Raw genomic sequence first — 21637 nt, forward strand, 5'->3', positions numbered from 1 at the left:
CCTACATGAGCAGAGCAATATCTTACAGAATTCAGAAATGGCAAAGATTCTTGTTGATCTGAACAGCATCTTGTGTGCATAATTTTGCTTCTCTTCTAAAAGCATTGTTTATTTTTCTTTTTAAATACGTCCCCATCCATGCTCTTAAGCTGGTTGGTGTGTTCCCTTTGCCAAGATTGGAGAGAGCTGGGCTGGAAAAGTAGGCCTGTCCTGCTGAGCAGGTAGAGCCCGCCGGAGGAGGCCTGGCCGCATGACTCTCCGGTGGCGGGAGCCAGCACAGCACTAGTGATAGAGGAAGCTTAGCATTGGAATCTTCAAAATAAAATTCAAGGTGATACACGTTTTTCTTTCCATCCTATTTAGAATAGGTTGCTGTCTCACTTGAAAAGAGGAAACAGACTTGATCTCAGATGAAGCTGTGCCCAGAAGCCAGGCTCAGGGTGTTCTTGGTAGATTTTTATAGCGCCCTTAAAAAGTAAAAATAAAATTTTAATATTTCTGTTCCCTTTTTTCCATCTCTAGTTTACAAATGACATGATAAAGGGGTTTCCTCTTACTTTTTCATGCTTAGACTACAGATAGACTTGTTGAGCTCCTAAGAAGATACAAGGAAGAACTCCTTGTTTGTGCAAAGCACTTTATGAATAATTTTGTACAGATAGTGTGTGGCTGCTTCACTGACTGTCTTGTAAGGTTGTAGTTAACCTGTCTTTTCCGTAAAGTGGCTGCGGTGCCTTCTATAGTGTATTTTATTTTGGGTAAGGAAAGGTGAAGCCTTCTGAAAACTTTGAGAGCAAACATAAAAGATTGTTTCAAAGTATGTAGTATTCTTGATGGACTTTTTTGTCATCAAACTAGAGTGTAGAGTTTAGACTTTTGCCACTGAAATAACATTGACCAAAAAACTTAGAAAAGGGATTTGTGAATAGAAAATCCAGTGTGACCATTCGTATTTATATGCACCTTAAAAGAAGATTCTGTCCAGCTGTCAAATTCTGGTTCCTGAACATCCAGTCCCTGATTGCACTTACGATCTTGTAGGATGTACTGGAGCGTCCTAGAAGATAAAATGCCATGTAAAGCATGTATGTTACATTTATGTTGGTGTTGGAAGAGAAAGAGCATATTACATAGTTCTAAAGAGGTAATCAAGGCTTCAGCACTGTCAACCAGAAACTCTGTAAATATTTCCTAGATTCTCCTTTGGTGCAGTCCCAGCTCTCTTAGCACACGATGTTCTCTTTGAGTCACCAGGCAGTGCTGGGGCTGCTGGATCCCCTCCCAGGCCCCCACTGCCCCTCCTGTGCACTCACTCCCCAGCCTTGTGTGGACCCCGTCTAGCTTTAGTTTGAAGCACATTGCAGGGTTCAGGTGACCTCTTCAAAAAACTACCTCCTTAGAATGAGGTAATGAATAGTTATTTATTTTAAAATATGAAAAGTCGGGAGCTCTAGAACATGAAGATGATTTAAGATTTTAATTTTTATGTGTACTTGTATTTGAGCACTCTCATTTTGTCCTAAAGGGCATTATGCATTTCAGCAGTAATACTGAAAAATGTAGCTCAGAGTTTCTGATTATTATTGCAGGTGGTGCCAGAATCTGTTCAGGGGTACGCTTCAGAATCTTAACCTTAAGTCAGTTGCATGAAATTAGATAGTTACGGTAACGGTTCACTAACAGTGATACACTTAATTTTCAGTAGGCTTGGCAAGACAGTACATCTTCTTCATAAAGAGTTAGCCGCAGCTTCATCACATGCACAGATCCTCCTGTAGAGAGACTGCCCAGCGAAGAGGGTGGAATGATGCCCCCTGATCCTCTTCTTTGTCTGAGTTGGCATCGTTAGCACTAGAATATCAGCACCTTGGGACTAGCAGATTCCCACCATTAAGGCTATTTAAAAAAACAAAAACAAAAACAAAAAACAGTAACCAGACATGGAAAGTTTACTGTGAGTATGACAGCAGATAGCTTAGGGGTCATACACTGAAACGGTGTAGATGAGGCTCTAGAAAAATACCTTGACAATTTGCCAAATGATCTTTACTGTGCCTTCACGATGCAATAAAAAAGCTAAAATTTTAGCAGAAATCAGTGATATGTGAAGAGAGCAGCCACTCTGGTCTAACTCAGCTGTGTTAATATTTTGTAGAGCGCAATGTAGACCGCAAAGATCAGTGCACTCGTGGGTTTATAGCCGAAATCACATTTAAAAAATGAGAAAACACACAGGTAAATTTTCGGTGAATAAAATTATTTTTTTAAAGCACGTAATCCCTAGTAGAGTCAGATATATTTATCACATAGAGCAAGTAGGTTGAAAATTATAGTTCAGTGACATTTCTAGAGAAACTTTTTCTACTCCAATAGGTTCTTCAAAGCATGGAACTTTTATATAACAGAAACGTTTGACAGACATTTTAAGGAGTTGCTGTCGTTTGGGGTTGGAAATAATATATGCTGGGCAGCAGTCCCTTCTCAAGAGTGAGAAGGAGGATGCTAGTAACATAGAAGACGGAATTTGATTTTATCACTTTCCAGAGTACTGCCAACCTGAACAGGGATTTTTCAGAGTTTAAAATGTAAACTGGCCTCCCAGGACTTGTTTGCAAATTAAGTGGGGCTGTCCTGGTCATGCTGTTCGGGGTGCCACGGGGGGCCCCTCTAGGAGGGGGCATTGGACCAGTTGGGGACGTGGCCGATGGCTGTGAACTGGACACTCCATGGTGTGCATTTTGTGTCTTGTTTTCATTTCTTGCCACCCCCAGGAAAGGCACTGTACTGTCTCCAGCAGGTTCTCTAGATGTTTTACTAGGTTGTAAATGCCCATAGGCTGTTGTACTCTGGTACGTATGTACTATGATGCCCATGGGCTGTTGAGCCCCAAGGAGTGCAGTAGGATCTCTGCCTGATGTGTACATTGACCAGAGGAGAGGGAGGCAGCCAGTGTATTGCTAGCTCTGATAAAATTGAAAATACTGGGAAGATTTTGTTTAATCAGCACACTAGAGAGTAAGCTTTGTTTTGTTGTTTTCAGATAACTTATTTTCACTTCTGTTTGGGTAAAGATATTGAAATTGAAATTGACTCCTAAATTTTGCCAGTGGCGGAAAGGGTAATTGATGGTTTCTATCAGGATTTTTAAGGTAGAGGAGGACAGAAACGTTAAGTCCCACAATCTTAAAGTAAGGCAGCAGTGCTTTATTTTAACACGCATCGGGATTGTTCGTCCTCACCTCAAAAAAGTGATTAGGTAGATCTTTAATTTCAACATCCACAACTTCAGCTGTTAATTTTTTAATCCTTTTTTATTTAATTTTTTTATCCTTTGACCCCTTCTACCCAACTGTTCATTTAGTTTTATTAATTACTAGTTTTATTAAAATGTTTAATTTTATTAAAATGTATAATTCTATTTAACAGAATTCTGTTCTAATTGTAGTGCATGGGGACACAGCCAGTGTATCCGTTTGTGTGTGTGTGTGTGTGTGTGTGTGTGTGTGTGTGTGTGTGATGGGTTTGTGTTTTAAGGATTCTGTAGATCGAAGTACTCTTGGAAAGCAGCCGAAATGTTTGTTCGTGTTAGTCCCAAACACAGGACTTGGGCAAGCATCTGCTGCTCTGGCAGGCTGGGCACGTGGTCCGCCACGAGCAGCCGGCTGTCATCAGTCTGGGGAACTGGGCGGGAAATTCACCGAAGAGACGCGGCAGAGGGCTTCTGCTTACAGGGGCCGAGATGGGGTTAAAAGTTGCTTCAGTACCAGTTTTGTGTTGAAAATGATTCTGTGTTGCATTTGTGTGTTAAGCCTTTTTTAACCCACTTGGAGTTTGGTGGAAGAAACTTGAGACTAGCATAAGCAGCAAAGCTCACGGAGTAGACACAGATGTAGAGAACATGGACCAAAATGGGAGGTGGGAGGGTGTGGGAGTAAGTTGGGGGCTAGGGCAAAATTGATGTGATGGTGGGAAATAAACTATAATTACCTGAAATAAAACGTAAGAGTGCAATAAGTGTGCTTTTTATTCTAAGCTGTGAACAGTTTTTTAAAAGAAATTATTCCTTCCTACTAACATTTGTGTATGTTCCATAGCTGATTAAAACCGGCTATGTAAACATATAATGCCTTTTTATTCATGTTAATTACCAACATAAGTGGCTAACCTTTATGTCTTATTTATCTTCATGTTCTAATAGTTTACATACAGGAGTGTGTATGCGTGCGTGTGCGTGTGTGTGTGTGTATGTGTATGTGCTGTATTTCCCTCCATTTGGAAATGCATTCATTGGGTCCTCTGTTCTTCCTGTGGCCACGCCACAGGTTATGTTCTTGATTTGGCCTTCGTGATATTGCCTGATTTGAAGGACTCTATCACAGTGCTGTATTTTTGTGGTGTTCTCATTTGTTAGTTGTACACGCTGACCCTTTCCTCACTCAGCAGTAGCTTTCTTAGGAGCGTACAGCTGATGAGGGGACTGAATTTGACCATTCCTCGACATACGTCCCTTTGAATTCTAGTTCAGTACTTAGGATTGCTCTTTGGTTTAAACCAGGAAAAAGGAAATCACCCCGTTGTCATTCACTTCTTGGTTTGAGGACAATTCTTCTAGAAAGGAGAGGAAAGGGAAATCCTTCGTGTTTTAACTGCAGTGAATTAATGGCTCCTGGTTTACCACTCCAGACCTTACGGCGATTCACACACACATTCCTCTCTCTCTTGCTGCCAAAGGTTTGTTTGGCTTTAGTTCACTTCGGTTCCACTCAAGCATTGAAAAGGTTCTCATGGAGTCTGGGGTGTGCCCAGTGAAAAAAAATGGGGACTTTTAAATTGTCCACAGACCTCTTTATACCTGCTTTGCAAAAATTACAATGGAGTAACTATTTTTAAAGCTTATTTTTCAATTCATAAAAAAGACATTTATTTTCAGTCAAATGGATAATGTCTCCCTCTTGTCCCTCAATCCTCAGTGTTTGCTTGAATTTTTTTTTTTTTTTTTTTTTTTTTTTTTTTTTTTTAAATCTTCCCCATACCCACTCCTTGATACTTTGGTTCTTTCCTGCTCAGGTCCCTTCATTTGTACTTTGGAGTTTTTCTCATGTAAATTTGTACAATGGAAAATATTGTTCAGTTTGGATAGAAAGCATGGAGAATTAAAAAAAAAAATAGCTGAAATTCAGATTGAAGAGATTTATTTCTGTGTAAAGTTATTTAAAAACTCTGTATTATATAAAAGGCAAAAAGTTCTATGTACTTGATGTGAATATGCGAATACTGCTATAATAAAGATTGACTGCATGGAGAAGTCTTTATCAAGACTCTTTTTCTAGCACTATCCCATCCAGTAACGTAAGTAGTTGGGGTTTTGACAGTACTTCCAGGCAATGCAGAGACCCGGAGATGTGCGTTTTGTTTCATACATGTCAATCCCTGCTTGGTGAGTAGAAGTTACTTGTATGAAAAATATTTTTAAGTAGTCGCAATGAATGCCTGGTACATTGTACCGACTGCACTAGGGTGGTGGGGACAGCCTTTTGTCCGGTGTTGGTGACCCTCAAGTATGTTACGGTGGTGTGAGCTGACTGCTGCCCTCCAGTGGCTCAGCTGAAGTGTGTGCAGTAACTGAGTCATTGAAGGAATCAGTCTGGAGAAGTTCCCCTTGAATTGTATAGGTTTCCAATTTTTCTGACACAACTTCCAAAACATTTTGCATAGGAACACAGAATGTACTCATAGACATGTATTTGAAACTATGCACTTGTGTTTTTTAAAAATGCTAGTTACCCCAAACAGTTCATTTTGTGCATGATTTCACGACCTGAAGTCTGAATGACTCCTAGAATAACTTCAGGTGATGTCAGATAACTGGGCAGTTTCCAGAAGAGAAGTCAACCATTTTAAAACTTCACCTGGAAACCCTATGTCTGAGATTAATGTGAAGGAACAGAAATATCTTCAGGTTGGTACCTTATTTGAGGAATCTGGTTTGTTTTTCATGCCCCTCCAGCTAATCATAAAATTCTGTGGAGACCACTATTTTCTCTAAACTATAGCTTTCTCATCTTAAAAAAAGAAAGTTCTGTAATACAGATATTATAGAAACTTTTTTTTTTGAATTTCTTTTTTTAATGTTTATTTATTTTTGAGAGAGACAGAGACAGAATGCGAGTGGGTTTAGGGGCAGAGAGAGAGGGAGACACAGAATCCGAAGCAGGCTCTAGGCTCTGAGCTGTCAGCACAGAGCCCAATGCGGGCTTGAACTCACGAACTGTAAGATCATGACCTGAGCCGAAGTCGGACACTCAACCAACTGAGCCACCCAGGTGCCCCGAAACTTTTTTTTTAGAAACTCATTTTAAAATAAACTTCATAGAGGATTACAACAGAGTGATTGGGGCCTTATGTTTTAAGAACGTATTACTCTACTAGAAATTTTCCTTAAAACTTGGTCTAGAATGTAAACGCTTTCATTATTGTGATAAAATTCTATCACAAAGCACTCTACCACACCAGTTTTGAGACTTTATCAGGGGCTGTGATAATTGGACCTGCTGTCTGGATTATGTAGTACTCCTAGGCTGATAAATGCCAGTGCAGAAGGAGCTCCTAAAGATAATTCTGGTCCAGGGGCGCCTGGGTGGCTCAGTCGCTTGAGCATCCAATTCTTGCTTTTGGCTCAGGTCATGATCTCAGTTCATGAGTTCAAGCCCAGCATCAGGCTCTGTGCTGACAGTGCAGAGCCTGCTTGAGATTCTCTCCTTCTCTCAAAATAAACAAACAAACAAAAAAAGATATTCTGGTCCAGGTCCCCTCATTGTCAGATACTCAATAGGAATCCCCAAGGATGACACAGCCAAGACTCCGGACTTTTGTTTTCAACATCAGCAGCATGCGCCATTTTCTACATGTATGTGTGTGTGTACGATTTTGTTATGGTTTAATAGCTGTAACAAAATTTGGACAGAAATGGGTGTTCACTCCGTGACAGTGAGTTTGTAGCAAGAAGTGGATGTTGTGCCAGGCATACTGCACTTGCCCCTGCTGTCTTTGCCGGTCGGTCAAGCCCCTGCTCAGGTACGTGACAAGAGGCGGAGGCCTGGCTGCTGGGATGGGCAGTTCCTGTTTCCCCGCACCATACGCTGTGGCCCCACTGGTGCTTTCTAGGAGGTGGCAGCGGCAGACAGCCAGGCCGACCTCCCACAGAACAGTTTTAGGGGCACACAGGACCCAGAGGACTTCTGTACCTTCCCGTAACATGCATACAACCAGGGGTCCTTACACAGTACCTCCCTTGTGGTGTTTGTACTCAGGGTTCCATGGGAAACGTTATAAATTTGTGTTAAAATTTGACGCTCTCTGTTGCCATCAGTCATTTCTTCACCACCTGCCTTTCCTTTTGTGAAGGTCCATCTTTTCCCTCCATCTAGCAGGCCATACTCTAACACTCGGAGTATGCATATACGGGAATGTTTGACGAGTTACAGGAAAGTTTGAGGCTTTCCTATAAAATTGGACTGGGATTCAAGCGTCACCATAAAGTTGGCTTGGACCCAGTGGTCTAGAAATAACAGTTGCTTACATTTAGAGATTATTTCCTTCACAGCAGATGTGGTTCTAGAGGCTTCATGTGCTAACACGTTTAATCTAATCCCTTTTACAAATGTGGAAGTTGAAGAAGAGATCAAATAAGGAATGCACCCAAAGTCACATCAAGTAAGGCAATGAGTCAGATCCAGCAAGTTTGACCCCAGACTGAACTCATGAAGCACTGTGCCAGTTTTTCAAATGGAGTCCCCTTCGTGGGTGGTAGAACCTGGCTCGGTTAACCATTTTAGAATAAGAGAAAGTAGTGTGTATCACAGGTAAGTACTGTGTCATAAAACTTTTGGATTATACACACAAGCATATATTCTAGGCCACCGTGTAAAATTAGCGAGTAGGTCATGATCAAAAAGGCTTACACAATGCTGTACTGACTCTCACAAGCTGACTCGGCCTAGAGCCAGGCTGGCGAGCCAGGATCTGAACCTCAGCTCTCAATTGTGTGAGCTTGGGCAAGTTACCAATCTATAGTTCAATGTCCTCGTCTATAAAATGTGGACTTAACATGTGCAAAGTGTTTGCCACAGTGCCTAGCCCATAGTTAAGCCATAAGCTTTCTCTAACTATATAGCCATCGCTCACATGTACGTCACGCTTTGGTACCTTCTCCTACTTTATTTTCCCATAAGCTGTACAGCTGCCCCCTGAACATGGGTTTGAACTATAATGGTTCACTTATACATGATTCTTTTTGATAAAGACAGTACAGTACTATAATGTATTTTCTGCTTTTTTTTTCCTCTAGCTTTACTGTAATACAGTATGTAACACATACAATGTGCCAAACATGTTAATTGCCTGTTACCAGTAAGGCTTCTAGTCAGCACTAGGCCATTAAGTTCTGGGGGAGCCAAAAGTTATACCTGGACTTTCGACTCCACAGGGGTGGCACCCCAACCCCTGGGTGGTTCAAGTCAAATGTGATAGGGTGGAGGCTTTTTAAAGTTACCTTTAATTCAAATCAAGCAACTCTGATTTCTAAGGCAAAGAGGTTAATGGGATTATCTTGAGTTCAGGGTTACAGATGAGTACGGATCAATAAAACACTTTGTGAGGGGGAGAGAGGGCGCAGAGAGAATAAAAATTAGACCTAAAAAGTACAGAGAAGAGATGGCTTTTTAAAGATCTTACAGACTTAACAGCTGAGACCATGCCCTCTTCTCCAGGTAAGTGAACACAAAACAAAAAGAAGTGTCTAGCAACAGGCTCTTGACTACTGGAGCTGGAGGGGGGAGGGGGAAACTGTTCCCCTTGCTTCAGCTTCGCTGCCTTTGTGCCTACTCCTGACACCTGAGGACCAAGGATCACTTCTGTTTAGAGCCTGCCAGAGGCTTCTCACTGCCTCGAACATAAAATCCAAACCTGCAACCATGACCTGTTAACCTCATCTAGTCCCCTGGTCTCCTCACCTACTGGAGCCCCACCGGACTTTGTGCTCCTGAAACACAGTGACCTTAGTCCCACCCTAGACCTTGTTTCTTGCGACTGCTTGTCCCTGGAGCACTCTCCCCTTGAGACCCTCACACAGACGGTTTCTCCTACTTGTTCAGGTGCCTCCCACCCAAAAGATCAGTACCCACCTGTACCCACCTACTGATCTGTAGCACATCACCCAACATCATTTCCTTCGGGGCAATTAGTAAATCTCATGTAATCAATTTGTGTCTGTCTTCCCTTCCTAAAGTCTTTTAAGTTCCTTAAGAACCGGATCGTCTTGGGATGCCTAGGTGGCTCAGTCGGTTAAGCATCTGGCTCTTGGTTTCGGTTCGGGTCATGATCTCATGGTTTTGTGAGTTCAAGCCCCACATCAGGTTCTGTGCTGGCAGCGCAGACTCTGCTTGGGATTCTCTGTCTCCCTCTCTCTCTGCCCCTCCCCCACTCCTGCTCTCTCTATAAATAAAAAACCTTAAACATGAAAAAAAAAATCATCGGTCTTGTTCAGCAATGTATTGCCTACACTCCAGTGGTTAAAAACCTAAATTAAAAATATGAACAGTTATGCTTCTGGGCAAATCATTAAGCCATTCTATACTGCAGATTTTTATCTGTGGACAGAAAAAAATTCTGTCCTATCAGAACTGTGATGCTACAGAAAGTTGGAAGGTATTTCGAAACACATTTTAGAAAAAGTGGAATATCCTATTTCACCAGTATCTCCCATTCCTCCAGTCGTAAGAATTCCTAGTTAGACATGTATCTCAGGTCCACAAATGGCCACTTAACACCGCCCAGCCCACAAGCGATAATGTAAACATAAGAAATGGACCACACAAACCTCTCACCTCTGTATGTCGGGCAAAAAAACACCAGCAGTAGAGAAATGGCAAGAGTTTTCACGTTAACTGTCAACATACGTAGGACTACAACATTCACTAGGAGGGCGGTATCGCTCTGCAGTTAAGTGCAGGGCCAGGCCTAATGTCACTACTCATCAACGTGTGACCCTAAGGCAAAGTTACCTCACCTCCTTGAGCCTGAATTTCCTCACTGAGAAGTGGAGCTAATGTCTGTCTACACCATGGGGTACCCCAGAGGATCCAGTGACGGGGCCTGTAACCAGTTAGGACAGCAGTTGGGAGCACAGGAAATAATCCATAGAGGGTGGCTGTCGTTATCAGAAACATCCATAACTCAGTTCCTCACTGTTGACCAAAACACTTTAATGTACAACTTTCAGGTACGATATGAAGTCCTCAATCGCTTGAAACTTTCGCCTGACTCCTGCAGGGAAACAAAAGTAGAAAGCTTTAAGTACTTTTATTTTCAATAATTCAAATCCATAACTTTTATTCAATTATTCAAGCATTCACTGAGCACCAATCATGAGAGTTGTCTTATAGAGTACCTTCTCAAAGGGTTTACAGTCTCATCTTTAAAATAAAATGTTAATGACTGTGTGAGAATACTGGGAAATCTGTAAGAAGAGGAGGTTTGTGCTGGCAGTCACGTTACCAAAGGGAAGGAGGGTCCTGCTAACGGGGACCCCTGATTTACCCACGGTAAATCCAGAGACACAAAACAAGCTGTGAGACAGTTTAACCACCTGCCCTTGGGGGACATTTTTTTCCTCTCCCTCTCCTCCCCACATACCCTAAAACTGCTGTAATTTTCATGTCAATAAGTTACTTTTTTTTCCTTAAAAAAAATTTTTTTTTAATGTTTATTTTTCAGAGCAAGACAGGGTGCAAGCAGGGGAGGGGCAGAGAGAGGGAGACACAGAATCTGAAGCAGGTTGCAGGCTCTCAGCTGTTAGCACAGAGCCTAACGCAGGGCTCAAACTCACATGAGATCATGACCTGAGCCAAAGCCGGGCACTTAACCAACTGAGCCACCCAGGTGCCCCTCAATAAGCTACTTCTAATTAAAATTATAATAGCAATACTAATAGTATGATGGAATGGGAACATTTTTCATTTAATGCTTTCTAGCATTTAAAATAATTCCTGAAAATAAATAAAACAATTTCCAAGGCCTTTTGAGTGCTGGCAATTATTAATGCAATGATTGATTTAAAAAACATGTTACATGAGAATGTCTTAACCCCTGAAGATTCTAGGAGTAGAACCTTCCTTTCAAACTAAGAAAAACTCTGATTCCTAATTTGGAAAAATGAAAGGACCATAACCTTTTACTGTTTGGGGTTAATCTCCACACAATTCCATATCGTAACACTTCTCATAAGCTGGAACTTTCTATACTTAAACACTCAGAGTAGAACATGGTATTTCTGCAACTACAAACATAACTGCAAGCTCCGTACCTGGCTTATCCACCACTATAATCCCCCTGTGGAGTTGATACTTTAGAAAAGTCTTTGATCAATAAATAGATACGGGCGCCTGGGTGACTCAGGCAGTTAAGCGCTCAACTCATGTTCGGCTCAGGTCATGATCTCACATTCATGAGACGGAACCCTACAATGGGCTCCGTGCTGAGGGCAGAGCCTGCTTGGGATTCTCTCTCCTGCTCTCTGCCTCTCCTGCACTCTCTCTCAAATACTAAAAAAAAAAAAAAAAAAAAGATGGCTAAATGGGACCCTAAATCATAACATGACTCAGGAAAAGAGAATTTTTTAAAACAAATATTGAAAAGGAAGAGGAAACAGCAAATATGAAAATACTAAAGGCAGCAGTCAGACACAATACAGTTAATTGCCCATCATGATTTTAGAAAGACCATCATAAAGTCAAAACATTTTTATCGACACAAGGCAAACAAGTTTCCAAAGGAATGTGGGGCATACCCACTTGTAAAGAGTTCAATCGACACTTTCAGTCTTCATCATCAGGGAGGATACCTAGTTCTTCATCTGTCCACTGGGAAGGATCTGGATATGGAAAGTGACCCTGGGGACAACCGTTCAAAAAAAGGTAAAGAATCTACATATATTCTATACGGTAAATTAAATTCAAAAGAAAAAAAATTTAAGGCTGTCCTATACACAGACCCTGACATGCCACAGGAACAAATTCTACTACTTTACTATTTGCTCATCCGACTGTTCTTCAACCTGTTCAATATGAGCTGTGGCCTGAACTTCAAAGCCTACCCATTTTGGAGCCAGCATTTCAGTATGCATCCATGATGGACGGTTGGGAGAAGGTACCCCACATCTCGACAATGCGTTAAAGCCCTGGTAAAATAAAGCATCTCAAAGTGTCCTGTCAATCCTGCTGGGAGATCTGGAAGCCTCAGGTGGGCTCATTCATCTTCAGTCCCGACTCAGGGCATTTCTGGTGGCATCATCGTCTCAGGCCAAGCAGCCACATACAGGCCTGACAGCGGACCTACAGCAAGCTAGGGGTGTCCACGTGCTGCCAATTCAGATACCAAACAACTCCCTACAGGGGGACAAGAGAACAGAGTTCTAAGGGAAATGGGACACGAATCAACCCAATGCATCAAAGATTTGTGTATGAAGATTTTTTTCCTATCTAGATCAACGAGCACAGATTTCAACGGCGGAAAGGTTTAATTTCCTGGAGAACAGAGTCCTGCAAAGGTGATAAAAACTCAGTTGAGGCTAGTAACATGTTAGAATGTTACCAGCAGCTAACTTCTCAAGACAAATTAGCCCACATCTCTCCCACCCTGATCTGGCTGCCCTGGGCCCCTGCACAGACTAGATGACATTGAGCATTTAAAGCAACTGAAGTCTGAAACTTAACCCACCAAGGAACCCCTGGTTCAGAAGGTAAAAGAATTAGTTTCTAGTCTTCCTTCCGAATATGACAACCTAACAGAAACCGTAAGAGATGGATTACCAACCTGTACACCTGTGGGTAGAAAAGGTCAGAGATCACGTATTTCATTTGTTAATAGGATTCTGCATGTCCCCAAGGACAACATGGTAAAGGGATATATCCAGACAGCAAAACGGTCTACAGACAGGAAATGAAAAAGCTAAGCTATTGATATATTAGTAATAACAATCTAATTAATTATAATACTCTATTAATATATTAGAATTATTGTCCTGCACTTACCAGCACAGCATCCGAGTCATGCCAAAAACGCCAGAGAATCCAGAACCACATGGTCCCACTGAAGAACTCGGCCTGGACCACCTGGGACTTGGTCAGCTGGGGAAACTGCCTATACCGAGGCTCGATATGCACCCCGCCACCGGCACTATGACACAAAACAAAATGTTATGCCGCTTGGTGCCTCTTCAAAGTATGAAATCATCCAAAATTTTAAAGTTAAATCTAGAAACTGAATCTAACATTTGTTTTTGTTTTTGTTTTTTTAAGTTTTATTTATTTTGCAGAGAGAGAAAGCACACAAGCAGGGACAAGCAGACAGACAGAGAGAGACACAGAATCCAAAGCAGGCTCCAGGCTCCGAGCTGTCAGCACAGAGCCCAACGCGGAGCCTGACCCCACGAACCGTGAGATCATTACCTGAGCCGAAGCCAGACGCTTAACCGACTGAACCACCCAGGTGCCCCTAAATCTAACATTTCTCATCTCCTCCATGAAACACAGGATGACAGACCTCCACAGTCCCTTGAAACTCATTTTTCATAAGCCTGCTTTTAAACTTGTTTGGCAGCAAAAAACTGGCCTGCACTGATGAGATTATTATTTCCCTTTAGTGAATATTCATGTATTTTACAGCAGAAATATGAACGTGTTGATAATGAGATACCGGCCTCAAGTTTTAGTCCAGGGACGTGAACCTGCAGCAGTACGTCACTTAGCTGATCCAGAAAAACAAATGGGCAAATTAATTTTGTTCTGTTTAGCCACCTATTTCAAAGGCAAATTATGTCCTCTGCTCTATTACAGTCTTTATTAAAAGACCACTATATGGGAATGACGACTCAGCAAATCCTTTTTTTTTTTTCTTCTCAGTTTATTTATTTTTTTTAGTAATCTTGACACCCAATGTGAGGCCAGAACTCATGACCCTAAAAAATTTTTTTAATACATAAAAGCAAATGTTTACTTTAAAAAAATAAATAACAAGCTAATACTTCTGAACAGAGCAAAGAGCCTCAAAACAGTAAGTCCAAACAACTTTTTCTGGTTTTTGTTTTCATTTCAATATTGATAAACTGGGGGACACAATCCCTAAGGGCTGCAGTCTTTTTATCCAGTTAGATTTTAATTATTATAGGTGGACTCTAACGTAATATAATTTGTACTGAATGGTGTTATTGTCAAGATCTATTTAGCAGCTATACATATTCTATGATACAGAAGTTTAAAGAGAATTTCTATATAAAATGTACAGTGTTCACAAATTTCATTTCAGGGAAGACTCAGCTTGTAAAACAATATTCTCTTCTGTGCAGCATAGAAATGAATAACTGTACCAAAACTGCACTAACATTTCTTCAAACTGTGCTGTAGATTTGAGAACATCACTAGAGCTATGGTTCCTTATACATTCTTACCCACCACCCTTATCCTCTCCTACTCTTTTGACATTTTTTTAATGTTCATTTATGTTTTTGAAAGGGAGGGAAGGGGCAGAGAGAGGGACACAGAAGCTGAAGCAGGCTCCAGGCTGTCAGCAAAGAGCCCAACTGGGAGCTTCAAATTCACAAACCTTGAGATCATGACCTCAGCTGAAGTCGGACGCTTAACCGACTGAGCCACCCAGGCGCCCCTATCCTCTCCCTTTAATTGTTAAAGGTTATTAATATTCATCATTTATTGTTTACCATGTGCCAAACACCAAAGTAAGCATTTTATATGCATTATCATTTATGTTCATAACCCTATAGACAGAGCCTATGGTTACTAATATTCACAAATGAAAACACTGGGGGATTATTTGGTGGCAAAGCCCAAGCTCTTAAATACTGCCTATGAACAACATTAATAATTTTCTCATTTTATGAATCAAAGACACAGTTCTTAATTAGAATTCCCATCAGCATGATACCACACTGAAGAGATAAAGTTTCATTTTTATGTAAATATTTACCCAGTATATTACACATCTATTTGGAAGGCTCTACATAAAATATTAATGGATGGTGTAAGAGGTGATTCCTATTTTTGCATATGTATTTAAATTTTTATTAACCTTTTTTTTTTAAGTTTATTTTATTTATTTTGAGAGAAAGCGAGAGCATGAGCAGGGTAGGGGCAGAGGGAGAGAGAGAATCCCAAGCGGATAGCGTGGGGTTCTATCTCCCATAACGTGATCATGACCTGAACTGAAACCTAGGGTCTGATGCTTAACTGGCTGACCACTCAGGCACCCCTTAAGTTTTGGTTTAAATTCCAGTTAGTTAACATACAGAGTAATATTAGTTTCAGATGTATAATATAGAAATTCAACACTTCCATGCAACACCCAGTGCTCATCACAAGTGCCCTCCTCAATCCCCATCGCCTAGGTCACCCATCCCCCCACCCACCTCCTGTCTGGTAACCATCAGTTTGTTCTCTAGGGTTAAGAGTCTGTTTCTTGGTTGCCTCTCTCTTCTTCCCTGCCTTCGCTCATTTGTTTTTCTTAAATTCCACATATGAATGAAATAATATGGTCTTTTTCTATGACTGAATTCACTTAGCATTACACTCTGGATCCACCCACGTTGTGGCAAATGGCAAGATTTCATTTTTTTATGGCTGAGTAATATAGATTTTTTGTTTGTTTTTAAATAGTGACCACATATTACTTTTAAAAGGCACCCTCAAGGGGCGCCTGGGTGGCTCAGTCAGTTGGGCGGCTGACTTCGGCTCAGGGCATGATTTCACAGTTTGTGGGTTTGAGCCCCACGTCAGGCTCTGTGTTGACAGCTCGGAGCCTGGAGTCTGCCTCGGATTCTGTGTCTCCCCCATCTCTCTGTTCCTCCCCTGCTTGTTCTCTCTGTCTCCAAAAAATAAATAAACGTTAAAAAAAATAAAAAATAAAAGGCTCCCTCAAGCATCATTGCTTTATGACCTGAAGAATATATCACACTGTTTCTGTAATGCCATCATGTGCCAATTTTATTTAACAGTATTTATTCAGGACCTATCTATGCATATAAATACTTCATTTTACAAACAAACTATGGGGATGAGAATTCAATATATTGTAACAACAGGCTTCCTCTTTGATACGTTTTAGATACAAGGGCCCATCAGTTAAATTCATTAAAATAATATTTGAGAATTACAGTTCAAAGTCACTACCAGGAACTCTCCACATTTCATTACTGCCACAGTGACTTGTTGTTTTAACTATGACTTGAAATAAGTGGGTCGTTGGGGCGCCTGGCTGACTCAGTTGGCAGAGCACGCAGCTCTGGATCTCAGGGTCATGAATTTGAGTCCCACACTGGGTGGAGAGAGCATTTAAAAAAAAAAAAAAAGAGGGGCACATGGGTGGTTCAGGTCATGATCCCACGGTTCATGGATTTGAGCCCCACGTCCGGCTTTGTGCTGACAGCTTGCTCAGAGCCTGGAACCTACTTCAGATTCTGTCCCTCTCTCTCTGCCTTTCCCCTGCTCACGTTCTCTCTCTCCTTCAAAATAAACAAACAATTTTTTTTTTTTTTTTTTTTTTAAAGACAGGCACCTATGTAGCTTAGTGGGCTAAGCATGCAACTCCTGACTTCAGCTCAGGTCACGAACTCGCGGTTAGTTGAGATCGAGCCCCTCATCAGGTTCTGCCCTGACAGTGCAGAGTCGGCTTGGGATTCTCTCTCCCTCTCTACCCCTCCCTTGCTCATGCTCTCTCTCTCAAAATAAGTAAATAAACAGTAAAAAGAAAGAAACAAACTTCCAAGGCCAAAGAGCTAGACTGTGGCAGAGGTGAGATTTGAATTGAGGCAGTTTGAGGCCACAATCCTGCTTTTAACCACTACCTACCCTGCCTCTTGGAAAAATATAGATGATGATCTACGGGGCCTGGAACATCACCTGTAAAAATCGGGCGTTCTACTTTCTGTCCTGCTCGTACTGAATCTCTGCACTACCAATTCATTTTTGGCAGATGTGCCCTCCCTTGGCAACCCAGCACTATGATTCCCAGTTGAATTTTTGGGCTACCTCACGAGTGACTCCTCTATTGCTCATTCTCTTAATTCTGGTGTTGCGAGAGTGAACCCTAACACGAACTATGGGATTCGGAGATAATGTGTCAATCGATTCTGCCAAAGGGAACATTCTCATAGGGAATGTTGATAATGGAGGAGACTATGCATGAGAACAGGGGCCTTATGGGAAATCTCTGTACCTACCACTCAATTCTGCTGTGAACCCAAAACAGTTCTAAAAAATAAGATTTCTTTTTTTTTTTTTTTTTTATTCCTATATTGCCCAAGCATCCACTTTTGGCTCTCTTCTCACCCTTCGGCACTCTCCCTGGGTGATCGCCTCCACAACCTTAAGAGAATTCATCCTCCACCCTGAAGCCAGAGTAACTATTCAGAATGGAATTAAAATCTGGTTATGTGACATCTAATTAAAACCTCGCTGGGATCGCTATCGCCTCCGTTAGAAATCCTCCAGCCGGGCATGCGGACATTCCCTCCCTACGTCCCAAGGTCTCCCGAGGCACTTCGGACACCCCTTGCCTCGCACTTGACGCTTCAAAACACACCGTACAGGTTGTTTCCTCTGCCAGAACGCCCTCGCCTCCCCCAACTCCTGCTCTCGCTTCCAGATCAGCTCCAGCTTGCCTCCACATTCAACTGAATTTCCCAAAGGCAGGCTCCCCTGGGGCAGGAGCAGCCTCCCGCACAGTGGAAAACCTGCCAAGCAGACAGTGCCCCGGCGCCCACTGCCCCCCGGCTCTCCCTGGCCCCCACGTCACGGACCGGGACTCCAAGTCCCAGCATGCCTCGGGGCGGAGATCGCTGGAGAGACCCGGTCCGCCCAGGTGCCCGGCGTCAAGGTGAGGGCGTCCCGAAGACGGGCGCTTTCCGTTAGAAGCAGGCGGGGCCCCTCTCCCAGCCAACACTCACTGACGGACTCCAGTGCCTCCAGCCGCCCCGGAGCCGCGGCCTTTGAACAAGTGGTTTCCAACCCGAAAGAAAGGCGCCAACCGCTTCAGAGCCGACATGCCAGCCCGCGTCCGGATCACCGTTCCCAGGCCGCACCGCCTCTTACGTCACTTCCCCCCGGCGCCCCGCCCCGTTACGTCATGACGTCGCCCCGCCCGTCTCCCAGAAGGTGGCGTTTGCCGGGGGAAAGGCTTTAGGAGTCTCCCGGCTTCAGGCTCAGCTTTAGGAGACCCTCTTTGCGCGCTTGTGCTGGGAAACCAACACTGAGTCTGCTCACTCGCTCCTCTCTGACTGCTCATCTACACGGTGTTTTCCCACCTCCATCCGCTCCTCTGCCTGTTCTTCCCTAGTTAACTGCCTTCTGGACCCCCCTTAAGGCTGCTAGACCCTTTCTGAAGCAGATGACAAAGCGAGTCCTTTGTGCTCTCCTCTCCTGAAAGAGGCTCACAACAGTTTTCTTTAAAGTCTTCGTTTTTTTATTGTCCTGCCACTTGATTACCAACCAGCAGCCAGTGGTGCGCAAATACCAGTACATGGACTGGTGGCATCAGAATCACCTAAGGAGCCCGATCCCAGATACTCTTCAGTCTGGAGCAAGGCCAAGGAATCTGCATGTTAGCGTGCTCTCCAGTTTATGCAGTGCTCTAATTCCCTGATCCTGAGCCAAGCCCTAGATTCTTGACTTTTGTCTCCTAATATTGCCTTCCATTAAATCCTGGATGGACTCTAAGCTCCTCTAGACCCCCACACCACCATCTCCCCCCAACCCTCCCAGAAATTCTTAGGGTCTTTACTTACCGGTTATGGTCTTCCTAAAAAGTTGCAAGTTTGATTAACTGATTTATTTTTTTAAGTTTGTTTATTTATTTGAGAGAGAGTGTGCTCACATGTGAGCGGGGGCGGGGAAGAGAGGGAGAGACAGAATCCCTAGCAAGCTCCATGCTGTCAGGGCAGGGCCCAGCTGGGGCTTGATCTCCCCAACCTGAGATCGTGACCTGAGCCAGAGTGAAGAGTCGATTGCTTAACCGACTGAGCCACCCAGGCACCCCCCACAAGGTTAACTTATAGACTTAGCCTGCCAGCCTCACACCTTGGAGATTTCTATTTGAAATGCATCGTTTGCTAAGCCCTGAAGACTTCACTCTCAGAGTCACAAGCATGAAGAAGAGGATACTTACGGAGAGAAATGCAGACCTAAATTTAGGGATTTCAGTGCACTGAATATAACTGACATCCTTCCTGTGCCAAGATCTGGGTCTCCATGTGCCCTGTAACAGGAAACCTGTCTCCCTGGAGTTACACTCACATAAAGCTTGGAATTACTGAGTTGCCTTGTGACCTTCTGAGCAGCCTATTAATTTAACCCCTGGCCCTGTAGAACTCTCTCCCCTGTTGTCCTGCCCTCCCAACTTGTAAGCTGGTGTATAGAGGAGAGAATCCACTATTTTCTGGATGAAAGTTGACTTTCCAGTTGATACACAAGAGCATGGCTTCCTCTGACCAACTTACCCTTTCTAGTGACATGTTATGACCACTAAGATACGAAGTTCATGAACTGGGAAGACAGAGCTTTCCATTCTTCCCTGGGAGCTCACTGCCCAAGCTACACAACTTCCCTGATCCCAGCAAAGAATGAATTTGTGATTGCAAGGCCAAGGGGCGGGGCGGGGGGGGGGGGAGGTGGAACACAGCTTAAACAAAAAACAGCGAAAAGATCTGGAGTTCAAATAGAGTTAATAGGGTCAAATCGAGTTAATAGCTCTATTAGCTCTATTAAAGTCGAGTCACTTTACTTCTCTGAGTATCAGTGGCCCCATCTGAGTGCAAGTCTTCTAGAGTACCTAGCCCACCACATGTACTCAGGAAATGTTTATTCTTTGTTATTCTTTCCTTTCCTCCTAGCAAAAGCTATTCAGGGGAATTAAAATTCATCCACTCTTCCCATCTTTTTTGCTGAATTACTAACCAAGAAGTTTTAACTTCAATGCTTGCTTGTAATATTAAATAATTATAATAATGCTTGTAATAAAAATATTGTTTTATAGACCATTTGTAGGACCCTTAGCTTTAATGCCTTGCATTACAAATTCTGATTTTACTATAGTTTATGGTCCCAATCAGTAAAATATTTTGACTATGTAGCAGTGATGCCTATTTGTTTTCTAGACACGCTTTAAGAATTCCAAAGGGGCTGGGCGCCTGGGTGGCTCTGGCAGTTAGGGACAGACCCTAACTGACCTAACATACAGCATCTAACCCCAAATCAAGAACCTATTCCTTGGCTGGGAATAGAAAACAAAGCAAGGAAGCAAGGAAGGGAGAGAAAAAACAAAACAAACTTTTGTTCACACAACTTCATGTATCATTTCATTTCCTACGTTTCAAGGCTTGATCTCCCTTTCCCTAGAAGTCTTAGAAAGAAGAAAGGAACCCATCTGTCCAGCGGTTTTAGTAACACAGAAATGAACCTTATTCTTCCTACTTTAGAAGGGATTGAGTTGTGGTCGCTCTTCAGGGGACAGCCACCATGCTGCCCCTTTATCCACTTACACCCAAGGAAGTAGCCTTTTCTCGGTAAGAAGACGACTTGAAAAATGAGATTTAACATTTTTTAAGATGCTGAATTTAAAAATCAGCCAATTACCTACATTAAAGCACATTTGTTGCCCATTTTTCTCCTCTGAGACAGCCTGTGTTCATTTTCGGCTGCTGCTATAATGGCTCCCGAGGAACTGAGGCCCTCAGTCCAACAGCCCACGAGGAACTGAAGTGTGCCAACAGCCACGTGAATGAGCCTGGCATCGCACCCACCCCTGTGGAGCCTCAAGATGCCCGCAGCCTGGGCAAAACCCTGAGCAGGGGCCCTGGCTAGACTGCACCCAGGTTTCTGACCTGCAGACACTGTGAGGTACTAAGTTTTGTTGTTTTTCAGCCACTAAGTTTGGGGTAGTTTGTATGCGATGTTAGATAACTAATACATGCCACCAATAGTTTGATTAAATCCATCGGCTTTAAGGCAAAGCTCAGTACTGCTGAGACAGGCTCAGGGCGGCACCCACCCTGCACTTGGACCCTCTCTCACCTCACAGCGTAGGTGTACGTGCACTTGACACAAGGGCTCTGTGTCTGGCTGGAGTGCCCATGAGGAAGCTGAACAGTGCCACTGCCCACCCCAGCTATCTGGAGCCACCCCAACCCCTCACTGCCTGACTAGAGTGCCCTCCCCTCAAGACTTGATAAGTAAAGGGGTGCCTGGGCGGCTCAGTTGGTTAAGCGTCCAACTTTTTATTTGGGCTAAGGTCATGATCTCACAGTTCGTGGGTTCGAGCCCCGCGAGGGGCTCTGTGCTGACAGCATGGAGCCTGCTTGGGAATCTCAATCTCTCTCTCTCTCTCTCTCTGCCCCTCCCCTGCTCACACACACTCTCTCTCAAAAATAAATTAAAAAAAGACCTGATAAGTAAAATTGCTATCCATACCCCTCAAAAAAACTGCCCCAAATGATCCTATGTGCAACTAAACCTTCTTTGCTCCCTAAAAGACAAAGGGGAGGAACTTCATCCTTGAGAAGGAAAGAGTGGAAGAA

The 21637-nt window shown here is 43.0% G+C and overlaps 1 protein-coding gene across 2 annotated transcripts; it reads right to left on the minus strand.

The window, feature by feature from the left end:
* Positions 1-10241: 10241 nt before the first annotated feature.
* NDUFB2 (NADH:ubiquinone oxidoreductase subunit B2) lies at positions 10242-18173 on the minus strand. 2 transcript variants are annotated; one of them, XM_086688619.1, is made up of 4 exons: positions 18014-18173; positions 13089-13233; positions 11846-11948; positions 10242-10320 (listed from the first exon to the last, which is right to left on the minus strand). In XM_086688619.1, the coding sequence occupies exons 1-3, from the start codon at positions 18109-18111 to the stop codon at positions 11874-11876; spliced, it is 318 nt and encodes a 105-aa protein (XP_086544745.1). In that variant the 5' UTR covers positions 18112-18173; the 3' UTR covers positions 10242-10320; positions 11846-11873. The 2 variants fall into 2 exon arrangements, with proteins under 2 accessions (XP_086544745.1, XP_025785633.1); XM_025929848.2 differs by having other exon boundaries at positions 10242-10323.
* Between the last annotated feature and the right edge of the window lie 3464 nt (positions 18174-21637).

The sequence above is a fragment of the Puma concolor genome, chromosome A2 (genome assembly GCF_028749965.1).
Source record: "Puma concolor isolate L17-30 chromosome A2, mPumCon1.1.hap2, whole genome shotgun sequence".
NCBI lineage: Eukaryota > Metazoa > Chordata > Mammalia > Carnivora > Felidae > Puma > Puma concolor.

Excerpts from the sequence above, each read along its gene's own strand:
- NDUFB2 (XM_086688619.1), bottom strand. The coding sequence starts at position 18,111 with ATGTCGGCTCTGAAGCGGTTGGCGCCTTTCTTTCGGGTTGGAAACCAC. Across the intron at positions 13,234-18,013 it reads GGAGGCACTGGAGTCCGTCA|TGCCGGTGGCGGGGTGCATA; the intron begins GTGAGTGTTGGC and ends TTTGTGTCATAG. Across the intron at positions 11,949-13,088 it reads ATGACTCGGATGCTGTGCTG|GGTCACTTTCCATATCCAGA; the intron begins GTAAGTGCAGGA and ends GGTTGTCCCCAG.